General features: G+C 35.7%; 1 protein-coding gene across 1 annotated transcript; it reads left to right on the forward strand.

Moving 5' to 3' along the window:
* Positions 1–2,637: 2,637 nt before the first annotated feature.
* Positions 2,638–13,015, forward strand: sgcg (sarcoglycan, gamma). Its single transcript, XM_051862008.1, has 8 exons — positions 2,638–2,972; positions 5,931–6,125; positions 6,297–6,398; positions 6,530–6,617; positions 6,851–6,970; positions 7,650–7,722; positions 8,228–8,351; positions 10,395–13,015. The coding sequence occupies exons 2-8, from the start codon at positions 5,931–5,933 to the stop codon at positions 10,569–10,571; spliced, it is 879 nt and encodes a 292-aa protein (XP_051717968.1). The 5' UTR covers positions 2,638–2,972; the 3' UTR covers positions 10,572–13,015.
* Positions 13,016–13,244: the final 229 nt, after the last annotated feature.

The raw sequence follows: 13,244 nt of genomic DNA on the forward strand, positions 1-13,244 counted from the left end.
TTAAGAACTAATTATGTTATTTGTCTAATTGGACATATACATTTGTTTTCACACTTGAAAATGTCAGGGCTGTGCTCTTGGTATACTTTAAAGTTTCAACTCAAAAAAAGGTTTAGCTTCAGCTTTAGATGTTCAGGTGGGCCTATGGAATTATGTGGATACTCATTTTTGCTCTCTACTAATTTTCTACTTGTTTGCACATTTATGAGAAACAGTCTTTACCCTTTTTTTAACACTGGGCTTAGTCAGGTCTTTATTATACATTCTGTTTGCTACAGATAGCTTTGAATGCTGAATAAAAGTGAGATGAAACCAGTCATTGTCTTTGCTGGCTGAGGGAAGTCAGAGGTCAGATATTGATGGATGTGGTCAGCTGTTTGCCTTATCATCGCCCACGTCTGCCTCCACCCTGAATGCAGAAAGAGCCACAGGATGTGCACGATCCAGTGTAAGCTTTGACAGTGCTCCAGTTTCTCATGCTGTCCGTCAGCGTCCTATTAAGATGCTTTAATCAATTCCAGATGCTTAATACTTTTATTCAGCATAGATGCATTAAATTGATCAAAATTGACGATAATTAATAATGTAACAAAAGTTTTCTATTTCAAATAAATGCTGTTCTTTTGAAGGTTATATTGATCAAAAAAGTATCATATTCACAAAATGTTGGGTTTACACAAAAATATGAAGCAGCACAACTGTTTTCAACATTGATAATAATAAGAAATGTTTTTGAGTACGAAATTAGCATATTATAATGATTTCTAAAAGATGATGTGACACTGAAGACTCTTCAACATTTGTGTATTTTTTTTTACCATTCACTATGTGAAAATCATAAATTTGTTCATAAGTCTTATAAAAATATTAGTACACACTCGTCAATGCCCTTAAAAATGTATGTGTGTGTGTATATATATATTCTATGTTTAATCTATATTTAAAGGAACACTACACTTTTTTTGAAAATAGGCTCATTTTCCAACTCCCCTAGAGTTAAACAGTTGAGTTTTACCGTTTTTGAATCCATTCAGCCGATCTCCGGGTCTGGCGGTACCACTTTTAGCATAGCTTAGCATAGTTCATTGAATCTGATAAGACCGTTAGCATCTCCTTAAAAAAATGACCAAAGAGTTTCAATATTTTTCCTATTTAAAACTTGACTCTTCTGTAGTTACATCGTGTACTAAGACCGACGGAAAATGAAAAGTTGCAATTTTCTTAGCCGATATGGCTAGGAACTACACTCTCATTCTGGCGTAATAATCAAGGAAATTTGCTGCCGTACTATGGGTGCAGCAGGCGCAATGATATTACGCAGGGCCTGTGACCCCCTGCTTGCACAGGGAGCGTGCCTTGCAACCATGGAGACATTTGTGAGAGGCGCTGCGTAATATCATTGCGCCTGCTGCAGCCATGGTACGACAGCAAATTTTCTTGATTATTACGCCGGAATGAGAGTATAGTTCCTAGCCATATCGGCCTAGAAAATCGCAACTTTTCATTTTCCGTCGGTTTTCATTTTCTGTTTATTTTCCGTCTACAGAAGAGTCAAGTTTTCAAAAATATCGAAACTCTTTGGTCATTTTTGAGCGAGATGCTAACGTCTAATCAGATTCAATGAACTATGCTAAGCTATGCTAAAAGTGGTACCGCCAGACCCGGAGATCGGCTGAATGGATTCGAAAACGGTAAAACTCAACTGTTTAACTCTAGGGGAGTTGGAAAATGAGCCTATTTTCAAAAAAAGTGGAGTGTTCCTTTAATGACCCATATCAGGATGTGTACACTTAGGTGAGTTCAGTACAGTTTTTGCCATCAAGATGAATGGAAAAATATATAAATATAGAATATAGACTATAGAATATGGATATACATTTTTAAGGGCATTGACGAGATGCGTACTAATGATTTTCACCGAGTGGATGGTAAAAAAAAAAAATACACAAACATTAAAGAGAGTCTTCAGTGTCACATAATGACACTGCTATGCCGGGAATAGCAGAAATATAGCAGTTACCCTGGTGACTCCAGTAGGCCTATACAACGTAGCTGCGCTTTTTAGAAATGCGACAAGTTTTCAGGTATGATATAAACATTGTCATAATTAATCAACAGTAAATCAAAGCAATCTTTAAGCCATATCGCGATTCCTGTTTATCTGTCTTCAAATTTAAGACCTCTTCAAATGATAATAAAGACTTTTCTTATACCATTTAAGATATTTAATACTTTTTACGGCCTCAATTATAATACAACTGAATTTAATTTAAGGACCTGCGGAGTCCCTGTTATCATAACAGTGTGTAACTATTTTTGGGGTTTGTTTTATAACCGTTTTTATAAGGACCATTCTAACTCTTAAACTACGCAAACTATGTAAGAGATACAACACAAAGCTCAGTGCTTAACACGCCTGAATCCGCTGTTGCTGGCAGAGACACACAACTATTAATACTCCGACCTGTTTTAGTGTGTGCAAGACTCGCTGTCCAACAGACAAGCAGATCCTGAATGAGCGAAGCCACTAAGTTTAGTTTCCTATCCGGAGCTCGTGCTTAGAAAGTGACTCACACCATAAAAGTCAAACAAGTGCAGAAAATGCTCTATAATTCTCTCTTGACAGTAATTGTTTCCTTCTTCCCGCGCGCTCTACCCTTCCTCCCGTCCCTCCCTGAGAAACAACACAACCAGCTACTGGTGTTTATGAGTCTCGCTAATGAATCCACTCTCAAGTGATCATTAAAGTCTCGCATTTGCGTAACGCGAGGTGTAGAGACCTATGAAGGATATGTGAGATCCTGAGAGGAAGTTTGGGGGGTGTCCGCGCTGAGACTGATCCAGAATCAGATTTATGGAAGGCAGCTGTTGAGGGCTTGACAGACAGACGGATCCGAGGACTCCAGCACTGCAGCGTAACACAAGCAGATTTGAGCCTGCAGAGGAGTGTCGATCACATTAAAACAGCAAGGGTAAGACACACTTTTAAGTCTAACTCTTATTCTTTTAGTTAAGTTTGACTCCTGACTTGATTTTTACAGTATTAATCTCGTTTCTCATCACTAATAATGCTTGAATGACCAGTAAATGTGAATTGTTAGAGATAAAAATGAATGGAAGGTAAATGAAAGCTGTTTATAATCACATTATGTACATTGTTGTCTTAAATTATATAATCTTTACTCATTAATGTTATCCATGTATGTATCAAAATGGCCACACATGTTAAAAAATACAACTTTTTAATGGAGTGCGCTTACTTTTGCACAGCACTGTATTTTTATCCCTTTTTCATGTTGTCAAAATAATAACATCAGCCATTGAAATGAAGAAATAGTTGGACTTTTTGGGTTGCAAATATAAATTCTCAGTCATGATGTTTGCGCTCTGATCATTATTTCAGACACTTTGGCTCTTTTTCCCCTTTAAAACGAGAGCACAGACCTGGGACCTATTTTTAGAGGGCCGAGGCATTACGGCGTGCTGGAGTTATGCAGACTGCAAGATTAGACTGAGTGGGGAGAACTTCATACAGCTTGTTATGTTTGCCCACAGCCTCTCTCCACAAGCTCTTATCTGGGCTCCTCAGAGAACTGGTTTTCCCACCTCATAACTGTTTATCCTCCAGCAGAACTCCACAGAAACGAGCGCAATATCACGCCAGCTCAATCTTCCAGGCTTCTCTTGATATTAGATCAGGTCTGGTTTTGACACCACGAGGATCTCGGAATCTCTGTTAAAAACAAAGTCAGACTCCGGTGGCTTGAAAAGGCAGTGTTCTGCTGTAATTTCTTCTCTTGGCAGTTTAGATGAGGCTGGAAACAGTGAAAGAGCATCAGTAGGGTGGGTTAATGGAAAAAAGTCCTGAGGGAGACCGAGAGAGAAAGAGAGAGGCTGTCTGTGAGCAACTTGTGGAGTCAAGATGTTTACTTTCTTGTAGGACTTTACTGATCCTCTGCAGCCACTGATATCATATAAATGTTTAATTACTGGCTGGTAATTATGTTTTAAATGGGAGTAGAAAGGAATTAGATCACACAAGTTCAAACCCAAGGAATGTTTGGCTGAATTACCATGGGGAGACATGAAGGCTGTTTCAGTTTTTCCTTCATCTTACAGTAGCATGTTCACTCAGTATTTGATTCAAAGTAAATGCTGTGCTACATACAGCTCTCTTCTGACAAAATCTGCATCTCAAAGATCACTGTTTTGACAGAGATCAGCATATATAATGAGATTTACATTTTATCAAATACATTTGAGGCTGATGTTATGCTGGATACAAGTCTATTGTTAAACAGTCGCTAAGGTGTTCTGAGTGGTTTTTAAGCATGCAAAACAACCGTTCAAAAGTTTAGGGTCAATAAGATTTTTCTTTTTTGAAAGAAATGAATACTTCTATTCAACAGGGATGCTTTAAATTGATTAAAAGTGACAGTAATGACATTTATAATGTTATAAAAGATTTATATTTCAAATAAATTATGTTGCTTTGAACTTTCTATTCAACAAAGAATTCTGAAAAAATTAAAAAAAACAAACTGTTTTTAACATTGATAGTTAATAATAAATGTCTCTTGAGCAGCAAAACAGCATATTATAATGATTTCTGAAGGATTATGTGAAACTGAATATAGTAATGATACTGAAAGGGCAGGACTTATTCCGCCATGTTGTGGATTGCACTTTTTCCCATTCATAAGTTATACGAGTGCTCTGTCTTTGTATATCTAAAGTCTTTGCTACATGCTCAAGCATACTTAAAGGGTTAGTTCACCCAAAAATGAAAATAATGCCATTTATTACTCACCCTCATGCCATTCCACATCCGTTCATCTTCCGAACACAAATTAAGATATTTTTTTTGAAATCCGATGGCTCAGCGAGGCCTGCATAGCCAGCAATGACATTTCTTCTCTCAAGATCCATTAATGTACTAAAAACATATTTAAATCAGTTCATGTGAGTACAGTGGTTCAATATTAATATTATAAAGCGACGAGAATATTTTTGGTGCGCCAAAAAAACAAAATATCGACTTATATAGTGATGGCCGATTTCAAAACACTGCTTCAGGAAGTTTCGGAGCGTTATGAATCTTTTGTGTCGAATCATGATTCGGATCGCGTGTCAAACTGCCAAACTGCTGAAATCACGTGACTTTGACATTTTTGGGTGAACTAACCCTTTAACATACTCAAAGGCCTCATTTACACCTGGTATTAAAGTGTTAGTTCACCCAAAAATGAAATTTCTGTCATTTATTACTCACCCTCATGTCGTTCCACACCCGTAAGACCTTCATTCATCTTCAAAACACAAATTAAGATATTTTTGATGAAATCCAAGAGTTTTTTTTATCCTCAATAGAAAGCAATGAAATTGCCACATTCAAGGTCCAGAAAAGTAGTAAAAACATTGTTAAAATAGTCCGCATGACTACAGTGGATCAACCTCTGTTATGAAGAGACGAGAATACTTTGTGTGTGCAAAAACAAAACAAAAATAATGACTGGATAAAAAACCTCTCGGATTTCATCAAAAATATCTTAATTTGTGTTCTGAAGATGAACGAAGGTCTTACGGGTGTGAAACGACATGAGGGTGAGTAATTAATGAAAGAAATTTCATTTTTGGGCGAACTAACCCTTTAAGAATGAAAAAGTTTTGTATCAAAACTGCCTCAATGCTTATTAATATTTGAAAAACTTTACCAAATCAAAGTCATATGGTGTGAACAAACATACAGAACAAAAATCAGGGTGTGTCAAGGTCTCTTAAAGTATCAGATAATTAGACTTTTTAACTTTTTAAGGTATGTTAGTTCAGGATGTAAAATTTCATGTGTACTTTCAGGTATTGAGGTTTTAAATTTATTCAACCAATCATTCTTGACTAATGAGTAGTTAACCACTAATCTTCATTGGCAGATGGTGCGTGAGCAGTACCTCACCACCACAGATGACTCTGGGGCCCTGTCTTCGGTCTCTGAGTACATCTACATGATCGGCATTTACGGCTGGCGGAAACGCTGCCTCTATCTGTTTGTTCTGCTTCTCTTGATCATCATGGTGGTGAACTTTGCCCTTACGATCTGGATCCTGCGAGTTATGTGGTTCAATACAGTAAGATGACTTTACTCAAAGCACTTTTGATCACATATTTAATTAATTTTTAATAGAAATATGAATCCATATTTAGATTCTGCCCTTGGATGAGACTTTTCATCTCAGTTTAGCACTGCGTGATGTTGCATGAAGTCACACTAATGTTGAGAAAGCTCTCTGTGTTGTCAGGAAGGCATGGGATACCTGCAAGTCAATGCAGATGGGCTGAGACTGGAGGGTGAATCAGACTTCCTGTTCCCTCTCTATGCCCAGGAAATCCACTCCAGAGAGGTAAGAGTAAACACACAGAGACAGACAGACAGACAGATAGAGAGAGATGGCAGATAGATAGAAACAGGTGAATATATAGATTGATTGATTGATTTAGTCAACTATTCTGCTCATTCTTCTCTTCATAACAGGATTCAGCTCTTCTGCTGCACTCCTCTGAAAATGTTACGCTCAACGCTCGCAATGCCAATGGTGACGTAACAGGAAGTTTGTCCGTAGGTATGAAACATACGAAACATTGGTTGAGTTCATGTCATGATTTTATGTTTAATGAAGTGGGTCGCACAGAACATGCATGAGCCCAACATGAAACAGCATTCACAACCTGTTTTACATTCATAATGTGACATATTTCGGAGTGAAACTGGATATTTAATGATAATAAATGTCTGTCTTTTGGTAAAAAGTGTGATGTCTGTCTACATTCTCTCCTCATCTGTTTCTGTTCTCAGGTCCCAGTCAGGCTGAGGGTTTTGGGCAACACTTCAACATCAGCTCAAACCATGATGAGAATTTATTTTATGCAGATGAAAATGGAGCCGTTGTGGGAAAAGGAAAGCTCCGTGTAACAGGTGAGCCTGAAACTAGACCTGTATAATGTGCAAAAAAATATGATCTGCTATGTGTGTGTATTAATAGTATTGTTATTATGTAAGGAAGTACATTGTTTACAATGTTGCACTTTATTGTGTTACTGCAAATATTTATTAAAATGTATGAAGAGCCCATTTAGTATATTTTAACATGTTTTGAACACAGTGGTTTAAAACTGAGATTTTGTAATCAATAGCTCTGGCCTCAACAACACATATCCGATATTTCATCATTCACAATGGGTTTACACACTAGATTAAATATTAATACTTCATCCAAACTAGCCTAAAGCTATTTCGATTTTTGTTATGCTTAGGTGAATTTCATGAAAACTGCCAAGACCGTTTTTAAAATCATATTTCACCCCAAAATCAAAAGAAGAAATCATATTTTTCTTCAAGAATGAAGGCTGTTTCAGGACCTTTAGGTTATTTTCTATTATTGAATTTTTTTATGCCAATTTAGCAAATGTCCATGTCAAGTCTCATTACTGTAATGTGAAAAAATTATATGTTATTTAAACTGTACATCGCTTATGCATGAATGTAGTGGTCGTTGCACAACTTTAAATATATGCTGATTTTAACTGAAAAGTAACCGTATTGAAAATATCACAATGCAGAAAAGTAATGGTACAAAATATATATGTTTGGGCAGGTCCAGAGGGCGCTGTCTTTGAGCATTCTGTTAGGACTCCTCTGGTCAAAGCAGTACTCAACAAAGAGCTGAAGTAAGAATACACTGAATAATTAATAACATCATCTCTTCCCATACAGATTGCCTATACACATTACATTTTAAAATAAAGCTAACTAGCTTAAGAACTTTAAAATATACGATTTTTATATGTTGCTCTAATTTTGTCTCTGCATATGCTGTGATATATTTTTGTTTTTTCTCGAAAATATTCTTGCTTAAAAATGTCAGCCCATTAAAAGTAATTGTACTAAGTATAAATAACTTTTATAGAAGTTTCCAACAGGGCATTAACCAGCTGTGATCTTTGATGACTAAGACCTGAGTCACGTTGGCAAAGGCATCTGGTTGTCAACAAAAGATTATTTCTTTTTCTTCTTCAGAAATGACTTTCCCAAATATAATGCCCACAGTCATGCAGTTTCCTTCCAGTTTCCATGTATGAATCAAACTGTTGAATTTGAGAGTATTTTGTGGCCATCTTGTGTCCAAACGATGTATTCCACTGCTCAGTAACTATGCATTCCCCATCATTTAAGACTGGAGTCTCCAACACGCTCTCTCAGCATGGATGCCCCAAAAGGCGTTCACGTCAAAGCCTTGGCTGGAAATGTTGACGTGACAGCACATTTTAACATTCTGCTACACTCGACTACAGGACTGGTAAGCACACCTGTCTGTGATTTTCAAGTAATCCTGAAGACTTTTGTTAGGTTTTTCGAGACTTTTGATTGTAATGTTTTAGCAACATTGGTGTTTTAGCAAATCTGAGCACAGTCTGAGACATTAACATCTCTAGTTTGAACACGTGAGACTACTTGTGTCTTCTAAGGATAAACTGTAGACTTTAGAAAAAGTCTCTTGTTTATTCTTTATGTGATTTTATTATGGTTGTTAATGATAGCAGTATTAGTTTTATTTAAAGGAGTCATGACATGGATCTTTTTATCCTTGAGTTTCACTTATGTTATCAAGTTTTTGCACAAAAAAAAAAAAAAAAAAAATATATATATATATATATATATATATATATATATACACACACACACACACACACACACACACACACACACTACCAGTCAAAAGTTTGGAAACATTACTATTTTTAATGTTTTTGAACAAAGTCTCTTATGCTCATTAAGGCTGCATTTATTTCATAATAAATACAGAAAAAACAATAATATTGTGAAATATTATTACAATTTAAAATTATGGTTTTCTATTTTAATATACAAAATATAATTTATTTCTGTGATGCAAAGCTGAATTGTCAGCATCATTACTCCAGTCTTCAGTGTCACATGATCCTTCAGAAATCATTGTAATATGCTGATTTATTATCAATGTTGGAAACAGTTGTGCTGCTTAATATTATTTTAACCTGTGATACTTTTTCAGGATTCTTTAATGAATAAAAAGTTAAAAAAAATATAAGCATTTATTTAAAATAGAAATCTTTTGTAACAATATACACTACTGTTCAAAAGTTTGGGGTCAGTAATTTTTTTTTTTTTTTTTTTTGAAAGAAATTAATACTTTTATTCAGCACAGATGTGTTAAATTGATAAAAAGTGATAGTAAAGATTTATATTGTTAGAAAAGATTTATATTTTGAATAAATGCTGTTCTTTTTAACCTTTTATTCATCAATGAATCCTGAAAAAAGTATCATAGGTTCCAAAAAAATATTAAGCAGCACAACTGTTTTCAACATTGATAATAACTGAGTAGCAAATCAGCATATTAGAATGATTTCTGAAGGATCATGTGACACTGAAGACTGGAGTAATGATGCTGAAAATTCAGCTTTGCATCACAGAAATAAATTATATTTTAAAGTATATTAAAATAGAAAACCATAATTTTAAATTGTAATAATATTTCACAATATTGTTTTTTTCTGTATTTATTATGAAATAAATGCAGCCTTAATGAGCATAAGAGACTTCGTTCAAAAACATTAAAAATAGTAATGTTTCCAAACTTTTGACTGGTAGTGTATACATACATATATATTATTTTTTTTCAACCCTCATTCTGAAAAAATCAGTTTTTAAGGGGTGGCTCCTTTAAGGTGGATCAGAAAACGAACGCTGTTATGATTGGCTAAAGTCATTGCAAAGGAAACAGTATCAACACCCACTCACTATTGCACGTGAGTAAGTGTTTTGAATATAAAACCGTAATTTACAGACAAAGCATTTTGAAATCTTATGAAACTTATGATTTGTGATGTAGCTTCTGTCAGATCCAATCAGCTGACTGCTTCATCTTTCAACAAAAGTTTCTTTGCAAACTCATCTGCGGTCAAATGCTCCGAACAAACATATAATCCACTGATGTGATCCATGACGCCATTAAAAAAAATAAACCAACCACTTGTTCCTGATGCTGGGATTCTTCTGAAGTCTCTACAGAAATGAGCTGTTTAAACTAGACATATCAAATCGAATGTTTCTTTACACTTCCATTTGTCTTCTTGATGTAAGGCTCAAGCACGTGGAGCATGTAAACACATATCTGTATACTCTATCCAGTGTATACAGTCAGTGATTATAATGGATTCTATTTGCTTTTGACACGACACAGCACTCATATCCAGTGTAGGAAAGTATCTGCCGTTATATCATGACAACTTTAAATAATCTTTATTTAATCTAAAATAAATTAAATACTTCATTATTCTGGTTTTTCTGTATGTTTCAGCTGGTCTTAGATGCTGAATCTGTTCGTCTGCCGACATTACCTGTGGGAGAAGCCAGAACTTCAGGTGATTCTCAGGGAATGTACGATATGTTTGAGGTGTGCGTTTGTCCGAGCGGTAAGCTGTTCCTCTCCAACGCTGGCGTCTCCTCGACCTGCAGTGAGCACCAGGACTGCTGAATGAATTTCTGTCTGTAACACCTACAGTAGAAACAAATCTCCCATAGAAACAAGTACTTGACATATTCTTACATTGTCTCTGGACAAGGTACAAAAAATGCCACACTAATTTAGTTACAAAATGTGTCATGTTACTGAACAGTTGTTCCCAACCCTGTTCCTGGAGTACCACTAACACTGCACATTTTTGTCTCTTTTATCTGACACCCTCACCTGAGGTCTTGTGCTGCATACCAATTTGCATACTATCTGTCCTAAACAGCATTGAAATTATAATTAGTGTGTCCCAAATTGTAGTATGTTGAAATGAGTATTATGGATGGTCTGCTTTTTCCAATTAGAATCCGAAGTGCAGATCTGTGCACACATTTTAATGGCTAATATTGCCCTCAATCCATTGCACGTTGGAAGAGAATTTGTTTAGAACTAAAAAAAAGTATAAAAAGTGTTAAAAAACTACAAACATGGAGGAGGCGCAAGACCATCAGCTAAGTAGAGAGATTTAGATAAAGTTTGAGTGATTGATAATCAGTATCTAACCTGATGAAAATATATTTATTCAATGTTATCCACATTATTTCATCTGCAACAGCATTGTGAACTTTGAAGACATGATTGGTAATTAACTTTTAAATGTATCATTACGCAAACACATGAGAAGAGTTTTCTGCATGAAAGACATACTTTTAGGGCATACTATAAGTAGGCAAATTGGGATGCAGCATTGAAGTCTTTAATTACAAGCTGATGAGTTGAATCAGGTGTATTTGATTAGGGAGACATCTTAACTGTGCAGTGATGAGGACAGGGTTGCCAGGTCTGCACAACATAAGCCAAAAATAGCTCAATGTGAATTTCTCCATCGGGCAGCTGAATTTTCCACTGAATTTGTAAGTCTGGGGGATGTTCTGGGGGTGTTGTAGCACCAAAATCGTATGTATGGGTGTGGAAATCAACCTGTGGGAAAAAAATTAACCCACGGCAACAACTTAAAAGTAGCCCACTTCCACAGGAAAACTGTGGACTTGGCAACACTGGCTTGGGACACTCCAGGAACAGGGTTGGGAACCACTGTTACTAAATATTAGCCTAGAGCAGGGGTGGGCAACTCTGACCCTAGAGATCCACTTTCCTAATCAAACACACCTGAACAAGCTAATCAAGGTCTTCAGGTCCTACTAGAAATGTATAGGCAGGTGAGTTTGGACAGGGCTGGAGCTAAACTCTTAGGAACGTGGATCTCAAGGGCTAGAGTTGCCCAAGCCTGGACTAGAGGGACGTTTATCTGTCTGTTTGGGGTTTCACCAAGATAGGGAAGATGAAATGTATACAATAGACAACACGCTCTCTTAGCAATTCATAATTATTTTATGTTTGGTGGTTAAACAGTATGTATTTGTACGATCTCATTTGTATGTTTCTGTACAATCTGCTTACGCCCCACTGACTGTTAGGTTTAGGGGTGGACCTTTTCCGCAAAAAAAAAAATCAGTACAAATCACGTTGTAGGAATTCATGTAGAATCACCACCCCGTAAGATAGTTACGTTTTCTCATGAGATCAGGTTGACATACACTAGTTTATACTGTATATGGAATAAAATGATTGATTTTTTTTTTTCTGTTATGTAAAATTTTTCAAAATTAGGCTGGGCAATAAAGGAGCTGGTCAACAGCTGACATCCTATGCAATATAATTTTGAGGTGCAATAACCAAATTCTGTGTGGTGAATATCAGCTAGTTATTGTTTAAAGATGCACTCATTAATAGATAAATTGATTATAACATAAAACATATTGAGATGGTTGTGCCTTGAGCTCCATTGAGGGTTATAATATATGCTTCTGTAAAATAGCGGAATTCGCGCTGAAGAACTACACTACCCACAATCCCAAAGCAGCGGCACTGAAGCACCAAATCCCACTTTGATGAGGCGCTGTGATATAATCAAATTCTATTCTCTGGCATGTGTTGTTGTAAGATATGAAGTGCTCTTGGATTTTGAATTTTATACGCAATGGTTTGATATCATATTTGGCATCTCCATTTATTTGGTTATCAAGAACGCTAAATAATCCCTATGGCAGCTTGAAACATTGGGATTTGTGTTTCTTTTTTCCAGAACTGTTTTGCGTATGTACTGTATGACAATGGTGAGAGTGATAATTTGTATATATATTAGCAGGAGATCTTCACATTTATACATCAGTTGTATATTCTATTTTGATTGATGTATTTTTTTTGAGATTTACATATTTCAAGTCAATAATTGCCATACTGATTGTTGAATTATTATAGTTTACAATCAAACATGCATGAACAAGTGTAAATTTGTTTTTCCACATGAAATGTTCCAATGTTTGATATGATCATTTCATTCAAACTAACCAAAGAAATCAAACTTAACAGAATGTTTTGTGTCCAATAAATATATAAAAAAGGTATATTTTGTATTGTGAAAATAGACTATTATTTCCTGATACTATGACTTGCTGCATATGAACATTAGATCCACTTCAAGCAGGATCATTTTTTAAGAATATTCATCCATAATTTACGAAATTGCACTGAAGTAATATATCTTGATTACTGAACGTTAAATATGCACAAACCAATATTCCCACTGTTAGTGGGTCTCAAACTTACAGAGCTGTAATATGACATTATGAGACT

Source organism: Ctenopharyngodon idella, chromosome 15 (genome assembly GCF_019924925.1).
Source record: "Ctenopharyngodon idella isolate HZGC_01 chromosome 15, HZGC01, whole genome shotgun sequence".
In the NCBI taxonomy this organism is placed as follows: domain Eukaryota; kingdom Metazoa; phylum Chordata; class Actinopteri; order Cypriniformes; family Xenocyprididae; genus Ctenopharyngodon; species Ctenopharyngodon idella.